Source organism: Callithrix jacchus, chromosome 17, assembly GCF_049354715.1.
Source record: "Callithrix jacchus isolate 240 chromosome 17, calJac240_pri, whole genome shotgun sequence".
NCBI lineage: Eukaryota > Metazoa > Chordata > Mammalia > Primates > Cebidae > Callithrix > Callithrix jacchus.
In genome coordinates, this window is record NC_133518.1 from 55729573 (window position 1) to 55750405 (window position 20833).

General features: G+C 37.9%; 1 protein-coding gene across 5 annotated transcripts in view; it reads left to right on the plus strand.

The window, feature by feature from the left end:
• The window catches only part of PLCL2 (phospholipase C like 2), a 267523-nt gene that overhangs the window by 171309 nt on the left and 75381 nt on the right, over positions 1 to 20833 (plus strand). For all 5 annotated transcript variants that reach the window (XR_013528664.1, XR_004735843.3, XM_035278046.3 and 2 more), the window contains exons 2-3: positions 14010 to 16496; positions 19042 to 19245. Coding sequence is in view for 3 of the 5 variants with exons in the window: in XM_078354324.1 (XP_078210450.1) it covers positions 14010 to 16496; positions 19042 to 19245 (2691 nt within the window). In the remaining 2 variants the exon portion in view is untranslated. The remainder of the gene's footprint in view (positions 1 to 14009; positions 16497 to 19041; positions 19246 to 20833) is intronic.

Sequence of the window (20833 nt, forward strand, 5' to 3'; positions counted from 1 at the left end):
ATTGTTCTTCTCTCTGATTGGCTTTCCCTTCTCCACATAATATATTAAAATCTAATATTTGAAGTTTTGTATTTTAAACCATTTTGATTTTAGCATTTTAGCTGTAGACTTTGGATTCCATTACTAAAATTGGACTTATTTTTTTCCATCGACAAGTATAATTCTGCTGTTTTTTTATGATATATTAGACAACTCCATGTATAGTATGGCCCTAGGGTCAGTGTAGGATTCAATAAGCCAAAAGTAAATTTTTTAAACATGATTTCTGCTTCTTAGAAGTATATGCTCTGGTTGGGAAAGTTCACAGATTTTACAAACACATGCTGTCTCTAGGTACTGACTTTAAGCACAAAAGGATTTAGGAGAGGTTAGCCCACACTCAAATAAAGTAAATCCTTTCACTGAAGGCCTAGGATTTCAGCAAGACCTCTAGCATGGGGCCACATTTGGAGGTGGAAGGATAGGACAGAGAATAATATAGGCAGGGAAATCAGCACTGGCCCCAGAAGTGGCTGAGGAATGTAGATTTCCTACTCTGGGAGCAGGATCTAACCCAGAATATGAAGGTGAGCACACCTACTTTTGAGTTGTTCTGAGGAACAGAAAGAAACAAAACACTGAGTCCCATGCTTAGCACTTGGAGAGCACTTAGGAACAGCAGAAGTAGCTATTGTTACAGGAATAATTACAGCAAGAGGAGTGGTTAGTGCCCGAGCGTTGTTGGGTTGCGACTCAGGACATGAGGAGACTTAGGTGGCTTTCCCGTGGGTGAAACTGATACCATGTCCTGTCCTAGACTCAGGGCCTTCCTGGCTAGACCACTGTCTTCCCTCCCAGCCTCCAGATGGACACCTGTAGGCGAGTCACCTCATCTCTCTGGAATGAAGATCTTGATAATACTTGTGTTATAGGATTGGTGAATGCATAGTAACTGTGTAATTAATAAACTTGAGCTATATGTGATTCCAGATTCCTAGGCCAGAAGATTCAGACAGTGGGACGATAAGGGAAATGGGCCAGTGACATAAGGAAGCTGATCAGGGAGCCAGGGTGAATTTGATTTTACAGGAATTTGAGGACAGAGCTGAAAAACAGTTACGGTAGAGGCCCAATTTTTAAATCGGAACACAGAGGATGCTGTTACTGAAAAAAAAAAAAAAAGGTTTGTTAACAGATTTATCTCCATGTGGCCCTTTGGTAGGCAGTGAACATTTTGTTTCAGAAATAGTCATTTGAGCATTGACTGGTATTGCTATAGAATTGTAATTATTTTATTTTAAAATAAATATTATAACTAAAAACAGCCAAAGTTGAAAAATCTTAAAATTTAGTCATTCACCCGTCTTTGTGCTATCAACTTTGTCTTTATACTATTTTACATCCAAAAGACCTCTTGCACTGAGATTTTTCAAAAAATTCTTTTGAAGATGCTTATAAAGTCATATGATATAAGATATAAAAGATAAAAGATATAAGTTATATGATCTGTCACCCCTCAGTTGAAGAAACAACAGAATGACTTCTGCTTCTTTTAAAAATACATGTACCTTACATAAACAGTCATTTTGATTAAGCTAAAGAATTAGCTTATTTTGTCTTTCTGTTAGTTCCAAGACCATCATTGGCTTTATTAAGATTACCAGTTAATTGAAAAGATTTTCTATTCTGACTGTCAAAATTGGTCCAGCCAGAGGCTACAGAAGATAAGGCCTGTTCCCTTAAAAAGTTTACCTCCTACTTGAGGAGATAAGACTAACCCACATAAAACAATTAGATAACTGAATAAGACTGTTAAATTACAAGGTAGACACTGTAAACACTGTAAGAGGTTAGAGAAGAGAGAACACTGAGGGCTAGCCTAGTGTGGTTCATGAATGGTTTGGAACTTACAGGTGTTTTGTAGAAAGCTGAGTTTCTCTTTTACGTAATTTGTTATTTTGTTTCTTTTCTTATTTTTCCAATCTAATGTCCCCCTTCACACACATATAATTTCATATGCAGATAAAGCACTAGGTTAAAAAACGCCCCAAGAAGAAGTTGTTTTCCTACAAGACAAGATAGAAAATAATAAAGTCATTGCATAATAAATAGTCAGTGGGGCAATTCTCCTTAAAAATTTAATTTTAAAATAATTATGGAATCATTAAAATTTCTGACTATGCTCTAGTGGATGTGATGTGTCCCAGGGCAATAGCTTTGCCCCAGCATGCTGATGGATCTCTCAGACGCTTTCTTTCTAACTCCTGGATCAACCCTGGATTGCATTTTTCCCCTCAACCCAAGCAGTGCCAGAGTTAAGGATTTTAAAAATGAGGGAAATTGTTTTTTTTTTCTTTAAAGTTATCCTGAAATAGTGAAGAACCAGCACAGTATATGGGAAAGAATGATTACTCTTAGGATTGATATGTTTCACATTATGTGATTCAACTTGCATATCTTTTAAAATTCAATGCAATTTACTAGACAGTTATTAACAATTAAATTTATATAATGACATCTTTAAATAGCTCTGTGGTATAGGAAGTCAACAAGCTTTATAATATGCTTAATATGAAGCTACCATATCTACAGTTGAGAAACACAGTTTTTACACCAAATTGTGCCACTTAAGTACCATTATAAGAGACCATAACTTAAAATTTATTAGCATCATTATTTTCACTGAAATACAAAGGATTGCTAGTATAATTTATAGGAGCTCAGTGTTTACCATTAAGTTTTTCATTACTGGAGAAAACTGATGAATTTTGTTGTAGTTTGCATTGGACACAGATGTAGATTGTGGCTTTGTATATTTACTTTGAGGAAATATTTTGGTAGTAGTGAAAATGTTTTGCAAAAAGAGTGTTGTGAAAACTGTATTGTATGTTATTATGGTCCTGTGATTTCACAAGTAGAGACTCGATTGCTTTAAAGGCAGATGTAACCCGTTACACTGAATTATTTGGAAACTTTAACCTGACCTTGAAAGCTTCATTTTACAAAAAATGGAAATTTGTTTTCTTTACATGTAGCTGTTTTGGGCGCTGTAGGTTTATCTACATTGCAAATAATAGGAGAGTGTAAAACAGAAGGAATCATCTAAATAATTTCAGTCACAAAGTGCTTTGAGTGATGTCATTTATTCTGGAGATTATGGGGATCACTGCTTCAAACTTGTACTCCTATGTGAATACTTTATACAAGACCTAAATTATCATTTTAATTACATTGGTGGGCTTTAAAATTAACAGAAGACTTTGAGAAATGTTTTCTTCCCTATGGGTGTGGGGATGCAGCCTTCTGAAGCTATATTTTGAGAGGGCAGCTGGCCATCTTTGACAGTTTCCCAGTATATCTTGGGCATCACATTCATTTGGTTGTGTTATCAGTTAAACAAGACTCAGAGGGAGTGACATTCATTCTGTTTCTTCTGTGACAGGATTATCTTTCAACAAATCATAAGTGATTAGAGTATTGCAGTGACACATTTGTGATGGTATTTCTTTTCGTTATTCTTTCATGAAGAAATAATTTCAGCCTGAAATGTATTTATTGAACAGGGGCTAATGTAAACTGTACAACATTCCAGGCAGTGTTTAGAGCACTTTTCAGATATGAACTCATTTGATCACTGCAACAACCCTGTGGTGTTAAGTACCATACATAACATTTGGGGGATAGGTATTATTTTGATGGCTGTTTTACAGGTAAGGAAACCGAGGCACAGAGGACATGCAGTGCTAGCTCACATCTTGTGGTGCCAAGTATTTCTGTGGGTGATTCCTTAACTAGAAAGTTGACAAACTATTGAAATTTTTTTGTTCTACTCTGGTATAAGAAAACCATTTCACAGCTATCAATAAAAGTTCTTTCTGTGATTGATTTTGCTGTTTTTATTAATGAAATTCTATAAATTATGTATTTTATCTATAAATTATGTATTTAAATTTTCATTTCTTCCCTGTCTCCCAGTTTGTCATTTCTCTTTTGGATAGCTTTAAAATTTCCTTGAAAACTCTGTAAAACATTTATCCTCTGCCTTTACTCTGGCATTTAGGGTAGACATTCTTTCCTAGGAAGTGATAATCTTAATCTCTGTCTTCTAAAGTTTATGTTAATAAGGCTATGATTCTAAACTTCTTAGAGGAAGAGAGGTGACTTTGCAGATCTTATTCAGAATTCAGTCACAGTCTTGTAAATCCTGTGAAACTCACCTGTGATCTCTCAAAGACTAACATCTAAGTTAGAGACACCTTTGAAAGCACAGGTGAATTTGGGGACTACAGTCCTTTAAAAGAGAATAACTTTTTCATAAAACTATTCCTTATACGTAGTACATTTGCAGGGTGGTGGTTAAGTAAACAACTTATAGATATAAGTGGATCACCTGTAATTCATCTGAACTGAATTATCTTTTATTTTTTTCAATTGATACATTATAATTGTATGTATTTTTGGGAGTATGTTTTATATTTTGATACATGCATACAATGTAAAGTGATCAAATCAGAGTAATTGGGACATCAGTCACATCAAACATTATAATTTCCTTATGTTGAGAATATTTCAAATCTCCTCTTTTGAAATATAGATTAAATTATTAATAACTATAGTCAACCTACTGTGCCGTCAAATTCTAGAACTTATTTCTTCTGTCATTTGTACCCATTAACCGTATCTTCTCTTTATTTCCCCTCCTTCTTACCCTTCCCAAGCCTCTGATAAATACCATTCTACTCTCTACCTCCATGAGATTAACCTTCTTAGCTCTCACATATGAGTGCATGTGACATTTGTCTTTCTGTGCCTGATTTATTTCATGATATCCTCCAGTTCCATCCATGTTGCTGCAAATGACAGTTGTTTTCTTCCTGTGGGTGAGTAATATTCTATTATGTATACTTACCACATTTAAAAAGTCTATTCATCCATTGATGAACTCTTAGGTTGATTCCATATTTTGGCTATTGTGAATAGTACTGTGATAAACATGGGTATGCAGGTATTTCTTCAATATATTGATTTTCTTTCATTTGGTTATGTACCTAGCAGAGAGATTGCTGGATTATATAGTAGTTCTATTTTTAGCTTTTTAAAGAAATCTTCATACTGTTTTTCCACAATGGCTGTACTAATTTACATTTCCACCAACACACTTTTTCCACATCTACACTAGCTTCTGTTTTTATTTTTTTGTCTTTTTGATGATAGCCATTTTAACTGGGATGCTGTGATATCCTTACTGTGGTTTTGATTAGTATTTCCCTGGTAAGTAGTGATGCTGAGCATTTTTTCATGTACTTGTTGGCCATTTGTATTTCTTTTGAAAATGTCTATTTAGATCATTTGCACATTTTTAAGTTGATTTTTTAATTTTGCTGTTGAGTTTCTCCCATTCTGTAGGCTTTCTCTTTTCACTCTGTTCATTGTTTCTTTTGCTGTGTAGAAGGCTTTTACAAATGTAAACCCATTTATTCATTTTTGTTATTGTGGCTTGTGCTTTTGAAATCGTATCCTAAAAAATCTTGCCCAGATGAATGTCTTTAAGTGTGAATTGTTTCCCCAGTGTTTTCTTCTAGTAGTTTCATTGTTTAGGTCTTACATTTAAGTCCTTAATCCATTTTGATTTGATTTTTTGTATATGGTGAGAGATAGGGGTCTAGTTTCATTCATTGTATATGGATATCTGATTTTCCCAGCACTCTTTATTGAAGAGACTGTCCTTTCTTTAATGTATGCTCTTGATGCCTTTGTTGAAAATGAGTTAGCTGTAAATGCTTTGATTTATTTCTGGGTTCTCTACTTTGTCATTGGTCTATATGTCTGTTTCGATGTCAGTACCATGCTGTTTTGGTCACTATAGCTTTGTAGTATATTTTGAAGTCAGGTACTGTGATGATGCCTCCAGCTTTGTTCTTTGTGCTCAGTATTGCTATGGCTATTTGGGTTCTTTTTTTGTGGTTCCATATAAATCTTAGGATTGCATTTTCTATTTCTGTGAAGAATGTAATTAATAAGGATTACATTAAATCTGCAGATTGTTTTGGGTAGTATGGATATTTTAACAATATTAATTCTTCTAATGCATGAACATAGTATCGCTTTCCATTGTTTTGACGTATCTTCTTCAGTTTCATTAGTGCTTTATCATTTTTATCGTAGAGATAGTTAACTTCTTTGGTTACATTTATTCTTAGTTATTTTTATAGCTATCATAAATTGGATTGCTTTCTTGATTTCCTTTTCTCATTGTTTACTGTTGGTGTAGAGGAATGATACTAATTTTTTTGTGTTGATTTTGTATCTTGTAACTTTACTGAATTTGTTTATCAGTTCTAGAAGTTTATTGATGGAGTCTTTAGATTTTTCTAAATATAAGATCATGTCATCTACAAACAAGGACAGTTTGACTTATTTTTTTCCAATTTGGATTCCCTTTCTCTCATTCTGTTGCTTAATTACTCTGGGTAGGACTTCCAATACTATGTTGAATAAAAGTGGTAAAAATGGACATCCTTGTCTAGTTCCAGATCTTAGAAGAAAGACTTTCAATTTTTTCCCATCATCTGAACTAGAATTCTTATTGATGCTTTTCTATATGTGACTTTCTTTTTTCTTTGGCTGCCTAAAAGCTTTTCTGTTTAATTGGTTTTCAGCAATGATATATCCAGGAGTGTGTGTGTGTGTGTGTATGTGTTTGTGTGTGTTGGATCTTGCTTGAGCTTCTTATTTTTGAGGTGCTTAATTTGGAAAATTCTAGGACCTTATTTCTTCAGATACTTTGCTGCCCTATTATCTCTCTTGTTTTACCTACAGGGATTTTGTTTTCACATAAGTTAGACAACAGCTCTTAGATGCTCTGTTTTTTTAAAAAAGAAAATATATATATATATTTTTTTTAACATAGCATCTAAATATATATATATATATATATATATATATATATATATAGATATAGATATGTACATACTCTTTTGTTTCCTTGTGTTTTTATTTGGATAATTTCTGTTGACCTATCTGCAAGTTTACAGATTCTTTTCTTCATTGTATTTAGTCTGCTTATTAGTCTATCAAGGAATTCATCATCTCTGATGTAGGGGTATTTTTTTTAACAGTATTTCCTTTGGACTATATTTTAAAATTCCCATCTTTCTGTGGAAATATACCATCTGATCATGCACATTGTCCACTTCCTCCACTAGATCTTTTAACATATTAATCATAGTTGTTCTAATCTCACATTGCATAGTTTGAACATCTTCTGAGTCATTTCCAGAATCTGGCTCTATTGATTGCTTTATCTCTTGACAGTGTGTTTTGTTTTGTTTTGCTTCTTACTTTTTTGGTATGACCTGCCATTTTTATTGGGTATGAAAATCATGGTTAATAGAGACTGAAGTAAATAGTGTGCTCAGAAATGGGCATGTCTCTTCTTCTAGGTCACTAGTGTTGGGAAGATTGAGTTAGTAATTGGGCCAGGTTTGGGATTTGTGTTGCCATTGTTACCTTCATTGTACCACTGCTTTCAAATTTCTCCACTGGTGGGCGACTGTCACCTTGTGTTTAGTGTGTTGAGGAGGCAGGAAGGGTCCTAGAGGGTTTACGCAGAGTTCCTGCTCTGCCTTCAGCTGTCAGCTATGAATGCCAGTGTCAGATAGGGGCTTCTTCCCATGTTCTTGTCCCTCCTGTAATAGTAGACTGCTTGCTTCTTGGTATTAGGCTTCTGGTGGGGTCAGGGAGAATTTTTGGTCCTGTTGCTCAGTTTTAGGCAGCCCTGTGCACCTGGGCCTCAAGAATTGGCCTTCTCACCTGTCCTAACCTCCCTCCTGCCTGTGGCAGCAGAACTCTTCCTGTATCTGTTTTGAATTTGGGCAGGTGATAGTTTTCTGAAACTCTCCTGGTCATAGCAGAGCTCTGCTTTTGTTGGTGCAGGCTCCTGATTATAAGAGGTTCTGCTACTGCCACCCCTAGGGCAGTAGATCTTTGCCTGGTTCCAGAGGTGGATGGATTCTGCTTTTACCCTTTTCCCAGTGGCCCACTGGAAGAATTGTTAAAATGTCCTTTTTCCCAGTGGCCCTGCTCTACCCCCAGTTTTTCTCATGAATACCCATGGAGAAGATTTAGAAATGAGTGCAAACTCTTCCTGTGTCTGGCATTCCCCATTACCCTAGACGGATACACCAGGCCACACTTGACTTTTAGGAGTTCCTTAAAATTTTCTCTGATTTCCTCTTACCTGCTTCCATGGTGGCCACATCTTCTTATGCTCTACCAAAACTAAAACAGTTTCTGTGTCTGATTTCTCCTTGGAGGGGCTTGTCACTCTTTGGAATTCAGTTCCCTTGGTTTCTCTGTGATCGTGGCTCTCTGGTGGATATAAGAATGGTTATGATTTATAGATTGGTGGGCTTTTTCTTGTTAGGGTAGAAGTGACATTCTGTCTTGGCTTTCTCTATTGTAAAGCACCATCTGAACCTTACTTGCCCCCACTTCATGACTTTTTAAGTCACAGATAGGCTCCTAAGCCATTGCAGATCTAAGACCTCATAGACTCTGCTAAGCTGGGGTAGAGGTGAGCTTTTGGAATACAGAATACAGTAGATGGCATGACAGAAGAGGAGGGCCCACGGAGGAGAGGCATCCACAGGCCAAGGAGTTCCTGTTACTTGCAATAAAAGGCCCTTCCACATAAGCAAGAAGCAGCATTTAACCGTACTTAGCTTTCCTTTCTGTTATTTTATCCTTTTTCAATTCATTTTATTTTATAAAATAACCTTCAGAGTGACTGCTTTGTCCCAAATCCCCCTTTTTCTTCTTTTTTTCTCATCTTGGAGTGAACATCAAAGTTTTAAAGATGTGTAAAAACCTTGCAAGGTAGCCCTTATGTGCCTGGCATGACTTACTCTTTCAATTCAGAGTTATTGTTATTGAGCTGAAGAAAGATCAGGCCTTGCTGTACTCCTTTAATGGACTTCAAATTCTTTCTTGGGGTTTTTTGTTTCTTTAACCCACAGTTTCTCAACTCTCTAATTTTAGATCCTCTTTGATAAACATGAAGATCCCCTACTTTTCTTTAATGTTATTTATATTTCAAATTAAATAACTTGATTCAAGGAAACCAGAGGGATAAATGGCTGCTTTGTTTTCATACTACATCCTCTCCCCATTCTAAGCCACCTCATGCCCACTCCCCAGCCCCACACCAGAATCACTGCCTAGACTTGATCACTGTTTTGCCAGGATATTGAATCTGGATATTGAAGCATCGTTTTCTCATGATGTTTATTGAGGAATAAATCAAACAGAAAACGGGAAGAAATGAGTCTTGAAAGACAGGGGTCTTTCAAGTGGAGGTCTTTCAAGTCTTTCAAATGGAATAGGAAACAGGAGGTAGTTTCCCGCAGGGCGTTAACTATCTGTGTGCCATTGGACAAGACTGCAGCTCCTCAACTTGGTTTCTCGTTGCTCTTCTCCAGAGTGAGCTAAATCAATTGAATCAGTGCCAGACACCTTGTTGCCAGCAGAAGAAATGAGTATCACCTATTCCGTATCCCATTTTAGGATGAGAATTTATGAAATTGCCCATGCCCGTTTGTGAAACTGCTACTCAAGTATCCCAGATGGTAATTTTAGTGGCCTCCTGTTTTTAGTGACAGCTTTCTATTAAATAAAGTAGGCAGTTATGTTAGAAAGATGAATCTTTTTCCATAGGACTCAATATGGCTATTTATATTTTTAATGCTAAATATGAGTTCTATAAACATTTTTATTCTTCCTGAGTTTGCTGTGGTGCAGAATGCTTTCCTAGCCTCTTTCTAGTTCATTGTTTTACCTAAAATCATTCCTCGTATGAAATTGTTATCCTGTAAATAAGTATTGGCTAATGTACAAATGAATCTTTGTTTCTTCCTAGTTCTAAATGTTATGATTATCAAGAAATGCAAAATTTCAGGGTGATATGGGGGTAGGTTCTTTTGGAAGCTGGTTTTCTTCCAGTCCAGACATTTTTTGTGTGTTCTTTCTCTTGAGGTAACTAAGTGCTAATAGAGTAGTGGAATTGCACCGCGTTTCCCTTTTGTTGTGTTCACCACTCAGAAGCTTTGGGTGATGAGTACTCCTTCATGATATAACAGCCAACACTGAGAAATTATTTATACTATTTTTTTTTTGAGTTGAAGTCTCACACTGTTGCCCAGGCCGTAGGGCAGATGTGCGATCTCGACTCACTGCAATCTCTGGCTTCTGGGTTCAAGCAATTCACCTGCCTCAGCCTTCCGAGTAGCTGGGACTATGGGTGTGCACCACCATGCCCAGCTAATTTTTTTTTTTTTTTGGTATTTTTAGTAAGAGACAGTGTTTCACCATGTTGGGCAGGATGGTTTTGATCTCCTGACCTCATGATCCGCCCACCTCAGCCTCCCAAAGTGTTGGGATTACAGGCATGAGCCACCATGCTTGGCCTGTACTATTTTTAAACAGTATTTTGAAGCACAACTATCTCAGCAGAAACCTACATTTTTTTCCTCTGGTTTTAGATTGTTAATGCATCTGAGGAGTGTGCATTTAATGTTCTTCCAGTTAGAAAGCTGTATGTATAGCACATGTAGTTTGAATAATTTTAATTATCTAGTTTAAACTAACTTGCATTACGAGGCAGCTTAGACAATAGATCCCAGCTCTGTCCTCCTGACCAGCCACTCAGCTTAGGCAAATATTTGATCACTGCCAGGCTGAACAATGAAAGCCAAGTTGAAATGAGTAAGAGTGGAATAAAGATTCCAGGAGTTAGGCAATTTGGGGCTCAGTCTCCTGCCATTGAACCCCAGTTCTCCTTCTCTCCCACACAAATGCTTCTTTCCTCCCCTTCCTTTTCTCCTGGCTGTGGAGGACCAGTTCACCAGCTTCTCCTGTAGTCACATGCACTTGTTGCTCCTAGCCAGAGATTCTGGTCCACCCATTAAAAGCTCACACCTGTTCGTTCTCTTCCTTATTGGTCTCTAAACAAGCACACTCCTCTATTGGTGTTTTCTGATCACTTTATTTGCTAGTGAAGAAGGAGAAACAGATTCAGGCCTTGGTGTGCTATGGAGAGGACAGACAGTTCTAGGCAGCAGCAGATAGAGTGGGTGGAAGAGACAGGAAGTCTCTGCTAAGGGGTGTCCTTGATGTGGTTATATCTGCCCATACTTGGGTGGTCATCATGTTCATGCATCTGCAACTGATAACCAGAAGTCACCAGTCAAAGCCTGGGCTGGTTTGTGAAAAGCATGGCAATGTTTTTAAAGCCACAGTATGGTGTTTAAGCTGCTGTCTGTTCCACACACATGGGTATGTGAGCATGTGTGTATGTTATTAACTTACTTTGCTATTAGGCCTTTTCCCTCTTAATAAAAAAGAAACCTATGAATCTGACATGTATCATTTATACCAAATTAGAAAGTGTAACAGAATATTAATTAGCATGTAGAATGAAAGAATAGAAGATTACAATGTTGAGAAAATATTATATATATTTTCATGAATCTGTGGATAAACATCTACATATATTTTTGTAATTGTTCTACTAGTGTCGTCTTTGAGACAGGATATATAAAGATTATAAAATTCCCTTACTGACTCAGGATGTTGCCTTTATGAAAGGTAAATGTGTCTTTTAAAAACTAAAGACATCCTTTATTTTGAAGAATAGAAAATTTAGACATTTGTTTCATGTCCTTTTGTATGACTGATTACAAAGCTAATTTCATGCTAACTTACTCGCTTGATATAATACAATCTATGCTTTAGGGACTTGGAATGACTATAATATAATGTATCTTACAGATACAATTACCATAGTTTTTATGTATTTTGCACTTTATTATTCTGAGGATATGGTTGTAAAGAAATACTTTACCTTGTGGCTTTTATGTTTTGTCTTGGCACTCAGATCACAAAAGCCTCTATGGTTCATTTTGAAACTTTCAGGAATATGATACCCATTTGATTTAAAGTTTAAGTTTAATTACCTTCTGCAAATTGCTTTTGGAAATATAGTCAGAAAGTAAAAGTGGTTTTAAATTTCAAAGATAGACTATAGCATAATAGCTTTTTAAAATACAGAGATTTTCTATCCAGAGCAGGAAAATTAGAATTGCCTTTGTATAATATTTAACAATGTTCTTTTCTTTGGCATGAAAGTGATATAATTCCAGCTCCCATCCCTATTTCTTATTTACGAATACAGTGACTTACTGAAAATTTGTCATAGATTTTATACACATCCTGAAAGGTTTAAAATTGTGAAAGATCTTCTGAGGGAATTTGAGCTTATTTTCCCCCCAAATAATAAACGAATCTATACAAGGAAGGGCTTAAGTATACACACAGAGGTAGATGTCAGCCCCTTAAGATGAGAACATGTTATCTTAAGCAGGAAAGTTGAACAGTGCCTTACTGGTGATGCTAACTTCTTTAGAAATAAATGCTGCATGAAGTTTTAAACTTAGTCCTTTTAATGATCTATTAACATTAAGGTACTAGGTGACATTGTTCTAAGCGTTGGTCTAGTGTATAGTAGTAGGTTTTAATAAATCCAGCTCTGCAAATTTAGGAGCTCCTCCAGCTATAATCTAAGCCTACATCTCAGAGTTACTACAACTGAAACAGTAAAACCGTGTCTATCTGATATATAATGATGACTGATCTAGTATGAGACTTTGAAGAGAGGAATTTCTGCTGGAATTCCCATTTAACAGATACTTAATTGGTTTGTACTTAGCTGTTTCTCATCATTGTCTTAGTCCAAGTAGTCAGAAAATGGTTTTAAACTTTAGTGTACATCCCCCCATGACATGGGGTGCTACCTTGAATGCAAATTTCTTGGGACCCCAGGGAACTGGTTCCATGGGCCTAGGAATCTGCATTATAACCAGGTAACCCAGGTGATTCTGAGACAGATGGTCTGGTGACGAGAAGCATTGGTGTAGGAGGTATACATAGAAATAGGGCCTGTTTCATGATGTATGATCTGTATAGTGGCACAGGCTTCACACTGACTCGGAAGAGCCCTGGGCTTCACTTAACTCTTCTGTCACCTTCTTGAAATTCTTAATAGTTTTTAATCAAGGAATCCTGCATTTTCACTTTTCCCTGGGCCCTGAAAATTCTTTCTTTCTTTCCTTTTATTTTTTAGAGACAAGATCTCATTCTGTTGCCCAGGTTGGTGTGCTTTGGCAAGATCATAGCTCATTGCAGCCTCAGTCTCCTGGGCTCAAGCAGTTTTTCCATCTCAGCCCTCTGAATAGCTAGGACTACAGCCATGAACCACCCACCATATCTGGCTAATTCCTTTTTTTTTTTTTTTGAGACAGAGTCTTGCTCTGTTACCCAGGCTGGAGTGCAGTGGTGTGATCTTGGCTCACTGCAACCTTTGCCTCCCAAATTTAAGCGATTCTTCTGCCTCAGCCTTCCAAATAGCTGGGATTGCAGGTGCCCGCCACCACTCCCGGCTAATTTTTGTGTTTTTAGTAGAGACAGGGTTTCACCATGTTGGCCAGGCTGGTCTCAAACTCCTAACCTCAGGTGATCTGCCCACCTCATCCTCCCAAAGTGCTGGGATTCCAGGTGTCAGCCACTTCGCCAGGCCAAAACAATTTTTTCGTAGAGATGGGATCTCACTGTATCGCCCAGGTTGGTCTCAAACGCCTTGCCTCAAGCAGTCCTATAGTCTTGGCTTCCCAAAGTGCTGAGTTTATAGGTGTGAACCCCCGTTCCTGGCCTGAAATTGTTCCTCTTGATAAATATGAATTGCACTTACTCAATAATGATTTCATCCCTGTTGGATTAAGCTGTCAACTTTAAGGCCACTTCTGAGCTTTAGAGATTAATGAGTATCATTCATCACAGGACCTGGAATAGGAAATCTTAATAGTGTGATTTTTTTCCAGGGAAATTAAATTTCTGTTTATGATTTTCAAGCAATTAAAGCAAAGAACATAGAAACCTATATTTATGTTATTCTAATACAGTGTCTTTTTTTCTCCTAGGATGGTACAAAACAGAAACGGGAACGAAAAAAGACAGTCTCATTCAGCAGCATGCCGACGGAGAAGAAGATCAGCAGTGCAAGTGACTGTATTAATTCAATGGTTGAGGGTTCAGAACTCAAAAAGGTTCGCTCCAACTCTAGAATTTATCACAGGTACTTTTTACTGGATGCCGACATGCAGAGCCTAAGGTGGGAGCCATCAAAGAAGGATTCTGAGAAAGCTAAGATCGACATTAAATCCATCAAGGAAGTGAGAACAGGAAAAAACACAGACATATTCCGCAGCAATGGCATTTCTGACCAGATATCTGAAGATTGTGCATTTTCTATCATATATGGAGAGAATTATGAGTCACTGGATTTGGTTGCCAACTCCGCAGATGTTGCAAACATCTGGGTTACGGGACTGCGGTACCTAATTTCTTATGGAAAACATACACTTGATATGCTAGAAAGTAGCCAAGATAACATGAGGACTTCTTGGGTTTCACAAATGTTTAGTGAAATCGATGTAGATAACCTTGGACATATAACTCTGTGTAATGCTGTGCAATGTATCAGAAACCTCAATCCTGGTTTAAAAACAAGCAAAATTGAGCTTAAGTTCAAAGAATTGCATAAATCAAAGGACAAAGCTGGTACTGAGGTCACAAAGGAAGAATTTATTGAGGTTTTTCATGAGCTTTGTACTAGACCTGAAATTTATTTTCTTTTAGTTCAGTTTTCAAGCAATAAAGAATTCCTTGATACCAAGGACCTTATGATGTTTCTTGAGGCAGAACAGGGTGTGGCACACATAAATGAGGAAATAAGCCTTGAAATTATTCACAAATATGAGCCATCTAAAGAGGGTCAGGAAAAGGGCTGGCTCTCCATAGACGGGTTTACTAATTACCTTATGTCACCTGACTGTTATATATTTGATCCAGAACATAAGAAGGTCTGTCAGGATATGAAGCAACCTCTGTCTCATTACTTTATAAACTCCTCTCATAATACATACTTAATAGAGGATCAGTTCCGAGGTCCCTCAGATATCACAGGATATATTCGAGCTCTTAAAATGGGTTGTCGGAGTGTTGAATTAGATGTATGGGATGGGCCAGACAATGAACCTGTAATTTACACAGGCCACACCATGACTTCTCAGATAGTCTTCCGCAGTGTCATTGATATTATTAACAAGTATGCATTCTTTGCTTCAGAGTATCCTCTTATATTGTGTTTAGAAAACCACTGTTCCATTAAACAACAGAAGGTAATGGTTCAGCACATGAAGAAACTTTTAGGAGACAAGCTCTACACAACGTCACCCAACGTTGAGGAATCTTATCTGCCATCCCCAGATGTCCTGAAAGGGAAAATACTAATTAAAGCAAAGAAGCTGTCCTCAAACTGCTCTGGGGTAGAAGGAGATGTTACTGATGAAGACGAAGGAGCAGAAATGTCTCAGAGGATGGGAAAAGAGAACGTGGAGCAACCCAACAATGTGCCTGTGAAGCGATTTCAGCTTTGTAAAGAACTGTCTGAACTGGTCAGCATCTGCAAATCAGTTCAGTTCAAAGAATTTCAGGTGTCGTTTCAGGTTCAGAAGTACTGGGAAGTCTGTTCCTTTAATGAAGTGCTTGCCAGCAAGTATGCCAATGAAAATCCAGGGGACTTTGTAAATTACAACAAACGTTTTCTTGCTAGGGTTTTTCCCAGTCCAATGAGAATTGACTCCAGTAACATGAACCCTCAAGATTTTTGGAAATGTGGTTGCCAAATTGTAGCCATGAACTTTCAGACACCAGGACTGATGATGGACCTGAATATCGGCTGGTTTAGGCAGAACGGAAACTGTGGCTATGTCCTTCGGCCAGCCATCATGAGGGAGGAGGTCTCCTTCTTCAGCGCCAATACAAAAGACTCTGTCCCAGGGGTCTCACCTCAACTTCTTCACATTAAAATCATCAGTGGGCAGAACTTCCCCAAGCCCAAAGGATCAGGTGCCAAAGGTGACGTGGTGGATCCTTATGTCTATGTTGAAATCCATGGAATCCCTGCTGATTGTGCAGAACAAAGGACAAAAACAGTGCACCAGAACGGAGATGCTCCCATTTTTGATGAAAGCTTTGAATTTCAAATCAACCTGCCTGAACTGGCCATGGTGCGCTTTGTAGTGCTGGATGATGACTACATTGGGGATGAATTCATAGGCCAGTACACAATTCCCTTTGAATGTTTACAGACAGGCTACCGCCATGTCCCCCTGCAGTCCTTGACTGGAGAGGTCCTTGCACATGCTTCTTTATTTGTCCATGTGGCTATCACTAACCGAAGAGGAGGAGGGAAGCCTCATAAAAGGGGCCTTTCTGTGAGAAAAGGGAAGAAATCCAGGGAATATGCATCTTTGAGAACATTGTGGATTAAAACTGTAGATGAGGTGTTCAAGAATGCCCAGCCCCCTATACGGGATGCCACAGATCTGAGAGAAAACATGCAGGTGCGTGCTTGTGTTTAATTATTTACTCAGTGGCTTTCCTACTTAGGACATGTCCATAGTTTATAAGTATGTTGGTCTTTTTAATAACAGTATATTTAATTCTAAGTATTTTTAAAATTCCAATTAGTTATTAGAATGTTTACCACTAGTCTCTTTTTATCATTTCAATTCTTAAAGGTACAGTTGGCGTTGAAAATATTGATTACATATTAGGATTAGTGAGTCTCCTTGCTGTGTTACACACCTTCATCCCAGTCCCTGTTAATGATTGCTGAACAGTTCCTTGTTTTTTCTAGTAGTATATGTGGGAATCTCTGTGATTTCTGAATATTACTTAGCTGGAACACAGACTGATGATCTATCACAATAAAAAGGATTTAGATAAAAGTAAAATGGGTGTGATCCAGTCTTTTTTGATGAAGCTGCAATGCTGAGATGGGAAGCCTTTACATAAGCCGTAAATCTATGTTTGTCTTCATAGTGAGCCTCCTCTTGATTTGAGAGGATAGCTAATTCTGTAAGTAAAAGAGGTGTCTGTGTTTATTAGAAGTTTAAGATAATAATTACCTCTGAAATATAAAATGGCTAAAAGCAATCAGTTAGGAATTACTTATTTAATTAAGGATTGCCCACACGTCTAGCTGTACGCTAGGGCCCCTGAGTGACACAGAGCTAGACAGCAAGGGACTGCCTCATGGAGACAGCAGCCCTAACCCATCATAGTGTATGAGAAGTGTTGTGTGTGTGATAAGTGCTCCATGTGTGTTTATTTTGTATTTTAAAAAATTATATTTTAAAATGACCAATGAGAATGATGCCAGCAAATAAAATCTGACTCAGAAAATTCAGCATATTCTTCCTATCTACTAATTCTGCATACACTTCATGAATAAAAAGGCCTTCCCACAATAAGGAAATTTGTTTCCTTTTTCTTAAAGTAAAAACATAACAGACATATGAAAGGCTTTTTCCTGTTTCTGAGGGTGAAAGTAGTATGGTAAACCCTCAGCTCTGAGCGAGCCTCCTGGTTCACTGCCAGTGGCTGCTGTGGTGGATGTGACACAGAATTCCTTTGAGAATTTGTCAGAGCTCAAGCATTGTCTTTCCCAAGGCTCCCTCTGCACTGAACCTGACCAAGCAGTGGGTAGTGATGCTGAATGAGCACCTTCCCCATGCACAAGCAGTCTAGGCCATGAAGATGCAGTGCTGAACAAAGAGATTGACTGCCTGCCCTCAAAGGGCTTGCATGCTAGTTGGTAGCAGGCAGGGGGAAGGGGAAACAGACAGGAGGCTGGCAGATAAACAAATAGAACAACTAAGATATGAGTAAGTGGTGTGAGTGGGGAACTGAACTTTAAATATCACTGTCGTGATTGTTTTCTGTAACTGTGTTAATATCAAAGTGATATGAGCCAATGATATATAGTTTGATGTCCATATTTAAAGCAATATTAACAAAAATGAAATGTTTAAATTTAAAACTAAAGTGTTGTTTGTTCCCAAGAACCTGGGTTATTTGAGAGCAGAAGGCACAGGCCTGCAGAGCCTAGGTCCACCCCCTCTCCCCATATGCCCAGCCCAGACCAGGACTCAAGTGTACCTGAAATAGCCCAGCTGACTCTTATTATGATTAGAATTGACCTGATATTACTCATGGTGACTCAAAGCATGAGCATTAACATCAATAGCTTTTAGGTAAAATCTTGACTCCTTCACTTACTAGCTATGTGACCTTAGATAAACAGAGAGGCATTATAGCTAAGGCTCAGTCTCCTCATCCATAACATGGCGTGCTGTGTGGATTAAAAGGAAGTAATGTGTAATAAATATGCCTAATATGGCTTAGCACTTAGTAAGTGTTCAAAGAAAGTCAGCTCATGGCATTTTACAGTGTTGAAGGTTTTTCTTTAATGGATATTTAAATGGTATACTTCTGGTGATTAAAAAAAGAGAGAGAGAGGCATTGAGATCAGCAGTGACACCAATAGGGGAAGGCCACAGGTAACCAAGGTCCCTGCTGGGCAGACTCACCAGAGGACAGTAGCATCCTCAAAGGTTCTTTAGATTTTGAGCCAGCAGGCATAAATAGATGGAGAGATTCAGGTTTCCACCTTGCAAATATTTCTTTCCTTTTTGTATGGCTGGCATATTTGATACTTACTTTAAACCTGATTTGATTTTTTTTTTTCTAAATCTTTACCCTCTTTGAATGCAGAAGTCGTTCTGTTTGCTCATAGTTGCATATCCGCAATAGCACTACTAATGAACTTTGAGCTGAAAAGAGGCCTTGCCCTTTGGAAGAATTTGACTTATTTGCATTTTCAGTACTTTTGATAAATGGGTGTTACAAATGTCCATAACAGTATTTACTTTGGATAATAGCCATTTTTCCCAGGATAAAATAATAATTAGCCAATTCTGTTATAACACTGCTAATAACTATTGTAACAGGTGGTTCAAGCATAATCAGATATATCAAATATAATATCCAGGAGAAATTAAAACCCCAGTTAATTACAAATGCTCCTTTCATTCCATTTAACAGAATGCAGTGGTGTCATTCAAGGAGCTGTGTGGCCTCTCCTCTGTGGCCAATCTCATGCAGTGCATGCTAGCGGTGTCTCCCCGCTTTCTGGGGCCCGATAACACACCACTGGTGGTCCTGAATCTCAGTGAGCAGTACCCCACAATGGAGCTGCAGGGAATCGTGCCGGAGGTTCTGAAGAAGATCGTAACAACTTATGACATGGTGAGTTCTTCCTTGTTCTTTGACATAGTCTGGGTGAGAGAGATGCAGATATACTTTGTAGCTTTTGCTGAAGTGGGCTTTCCTATTTCATGCTTCATTCACCTATGCTGGAGAAATAGTTCCCACCTTGCTGTATTTGAAAGAGCTTAGTGTGTTGTTGTTTTAGAAAGCAGAATTCAGAGACGCTCATCCCAGTTGGATTAAACATTAGTTAGCTTCTCAACTGTATCCGAATTGATTTTTAAAGGATGCACTATTTTCCACACAGGTGTAGGAACGAGTTTTTAAAAATCTTCTCCTGCAGCTAGTCATTGATTTATTCGTTTTCATTTTTTTCAACTGGTAAAGGCAAGAAATTTAACTTAGAAAATGTAATGCCATGAGGGGCAGGTGCTTGCATCACATGACTCTGCACTAGGCGGTGGTTTCCCTTCTTACAGCAGCTGCTCTGTGACACCTGTATTTGTAATCAGCTTAACACTAATGGGGTATCCTCAGGACACCTAGAATATTACATTTTTGACCTTAAGATTTACTTTTCATTTTCTTAATCACATCCTGCTCTTACTGTAATTTTTTATCTATCATAACTCTAAGAGAGAATTTAGTGGGTGAAGGACACCCATTTCAAGTATATTGATGTAGTTGAAGCTGTTAGTGACTCTTCAACCTACCAGGGTTAAGGGTGGTGTTGAACACTCCCCTCCCAGATGGGCCAGGCTGTCTTCTAATACTGTTTAGAGTACTTGAGGGTGAGTACCTCATCTGCTACCTCTTCCACTCCAAAAGCACACGCTAAGACCACTAAACTCTAGGTTTCTTGTGATGTATCTTGCCGTGGTCAAGGACAAAACTAGATCGGCATCATTAATCTAAACAGGAATATTTCTGACTGTTTTATAAATTGTCTGAAAGCTGTAATTTAGAAGGTTTTATGTAAATCAAGGGAAAGACAAAACACTTTAGGCCAGCACTCCTCAAATTGTGACTACTTCATAGGTTTCATAGGATGTTAATAAACATCACATGGGGGAAAGGTTACTTGATGAAATAATTTTGGGAAATACTAGTTTGAACAAAAGTAATCAGATATCTTTACCTCAGGATTTCTCAGAACCTTTATTTGTTGTCACCATGAGTTCCAAGACAGTGATACAGTATTTCCAGGTTCACAAATTGACCTGACCATTCGAATGCTATTTGTAAAAACAAAGGTTCTGAAGAATATATTTTGGAAAATGCTTCTTTAGTCTTTGGTTGAGTAAGTCTGGAAGTACAAGTCAGAAGAATGCAATGTTTTTAATAGCTTATGAGTTCATTACCTTAAAAAAGTGATATTTGCACATTTCGTAGGTTCTTATGAAGTAGTCACACATTGTAGTGGGTGCTGTTTCCTTCTTAGCATTCATGGTAACATTAAGAGGTACCAGGAACTGAATGCAGGATACCACAAGCAAACTACATAGAGTGGCATCCTCCTGCAGAGAAGAGGGAGGCCAGGGTCAGGTGTCTGATGAGCACTGGGTGCTGAGTACCACTGTGCTGAATGCCAGAGGGAGCCACAAAGACTCATATGAACAGCCCCATC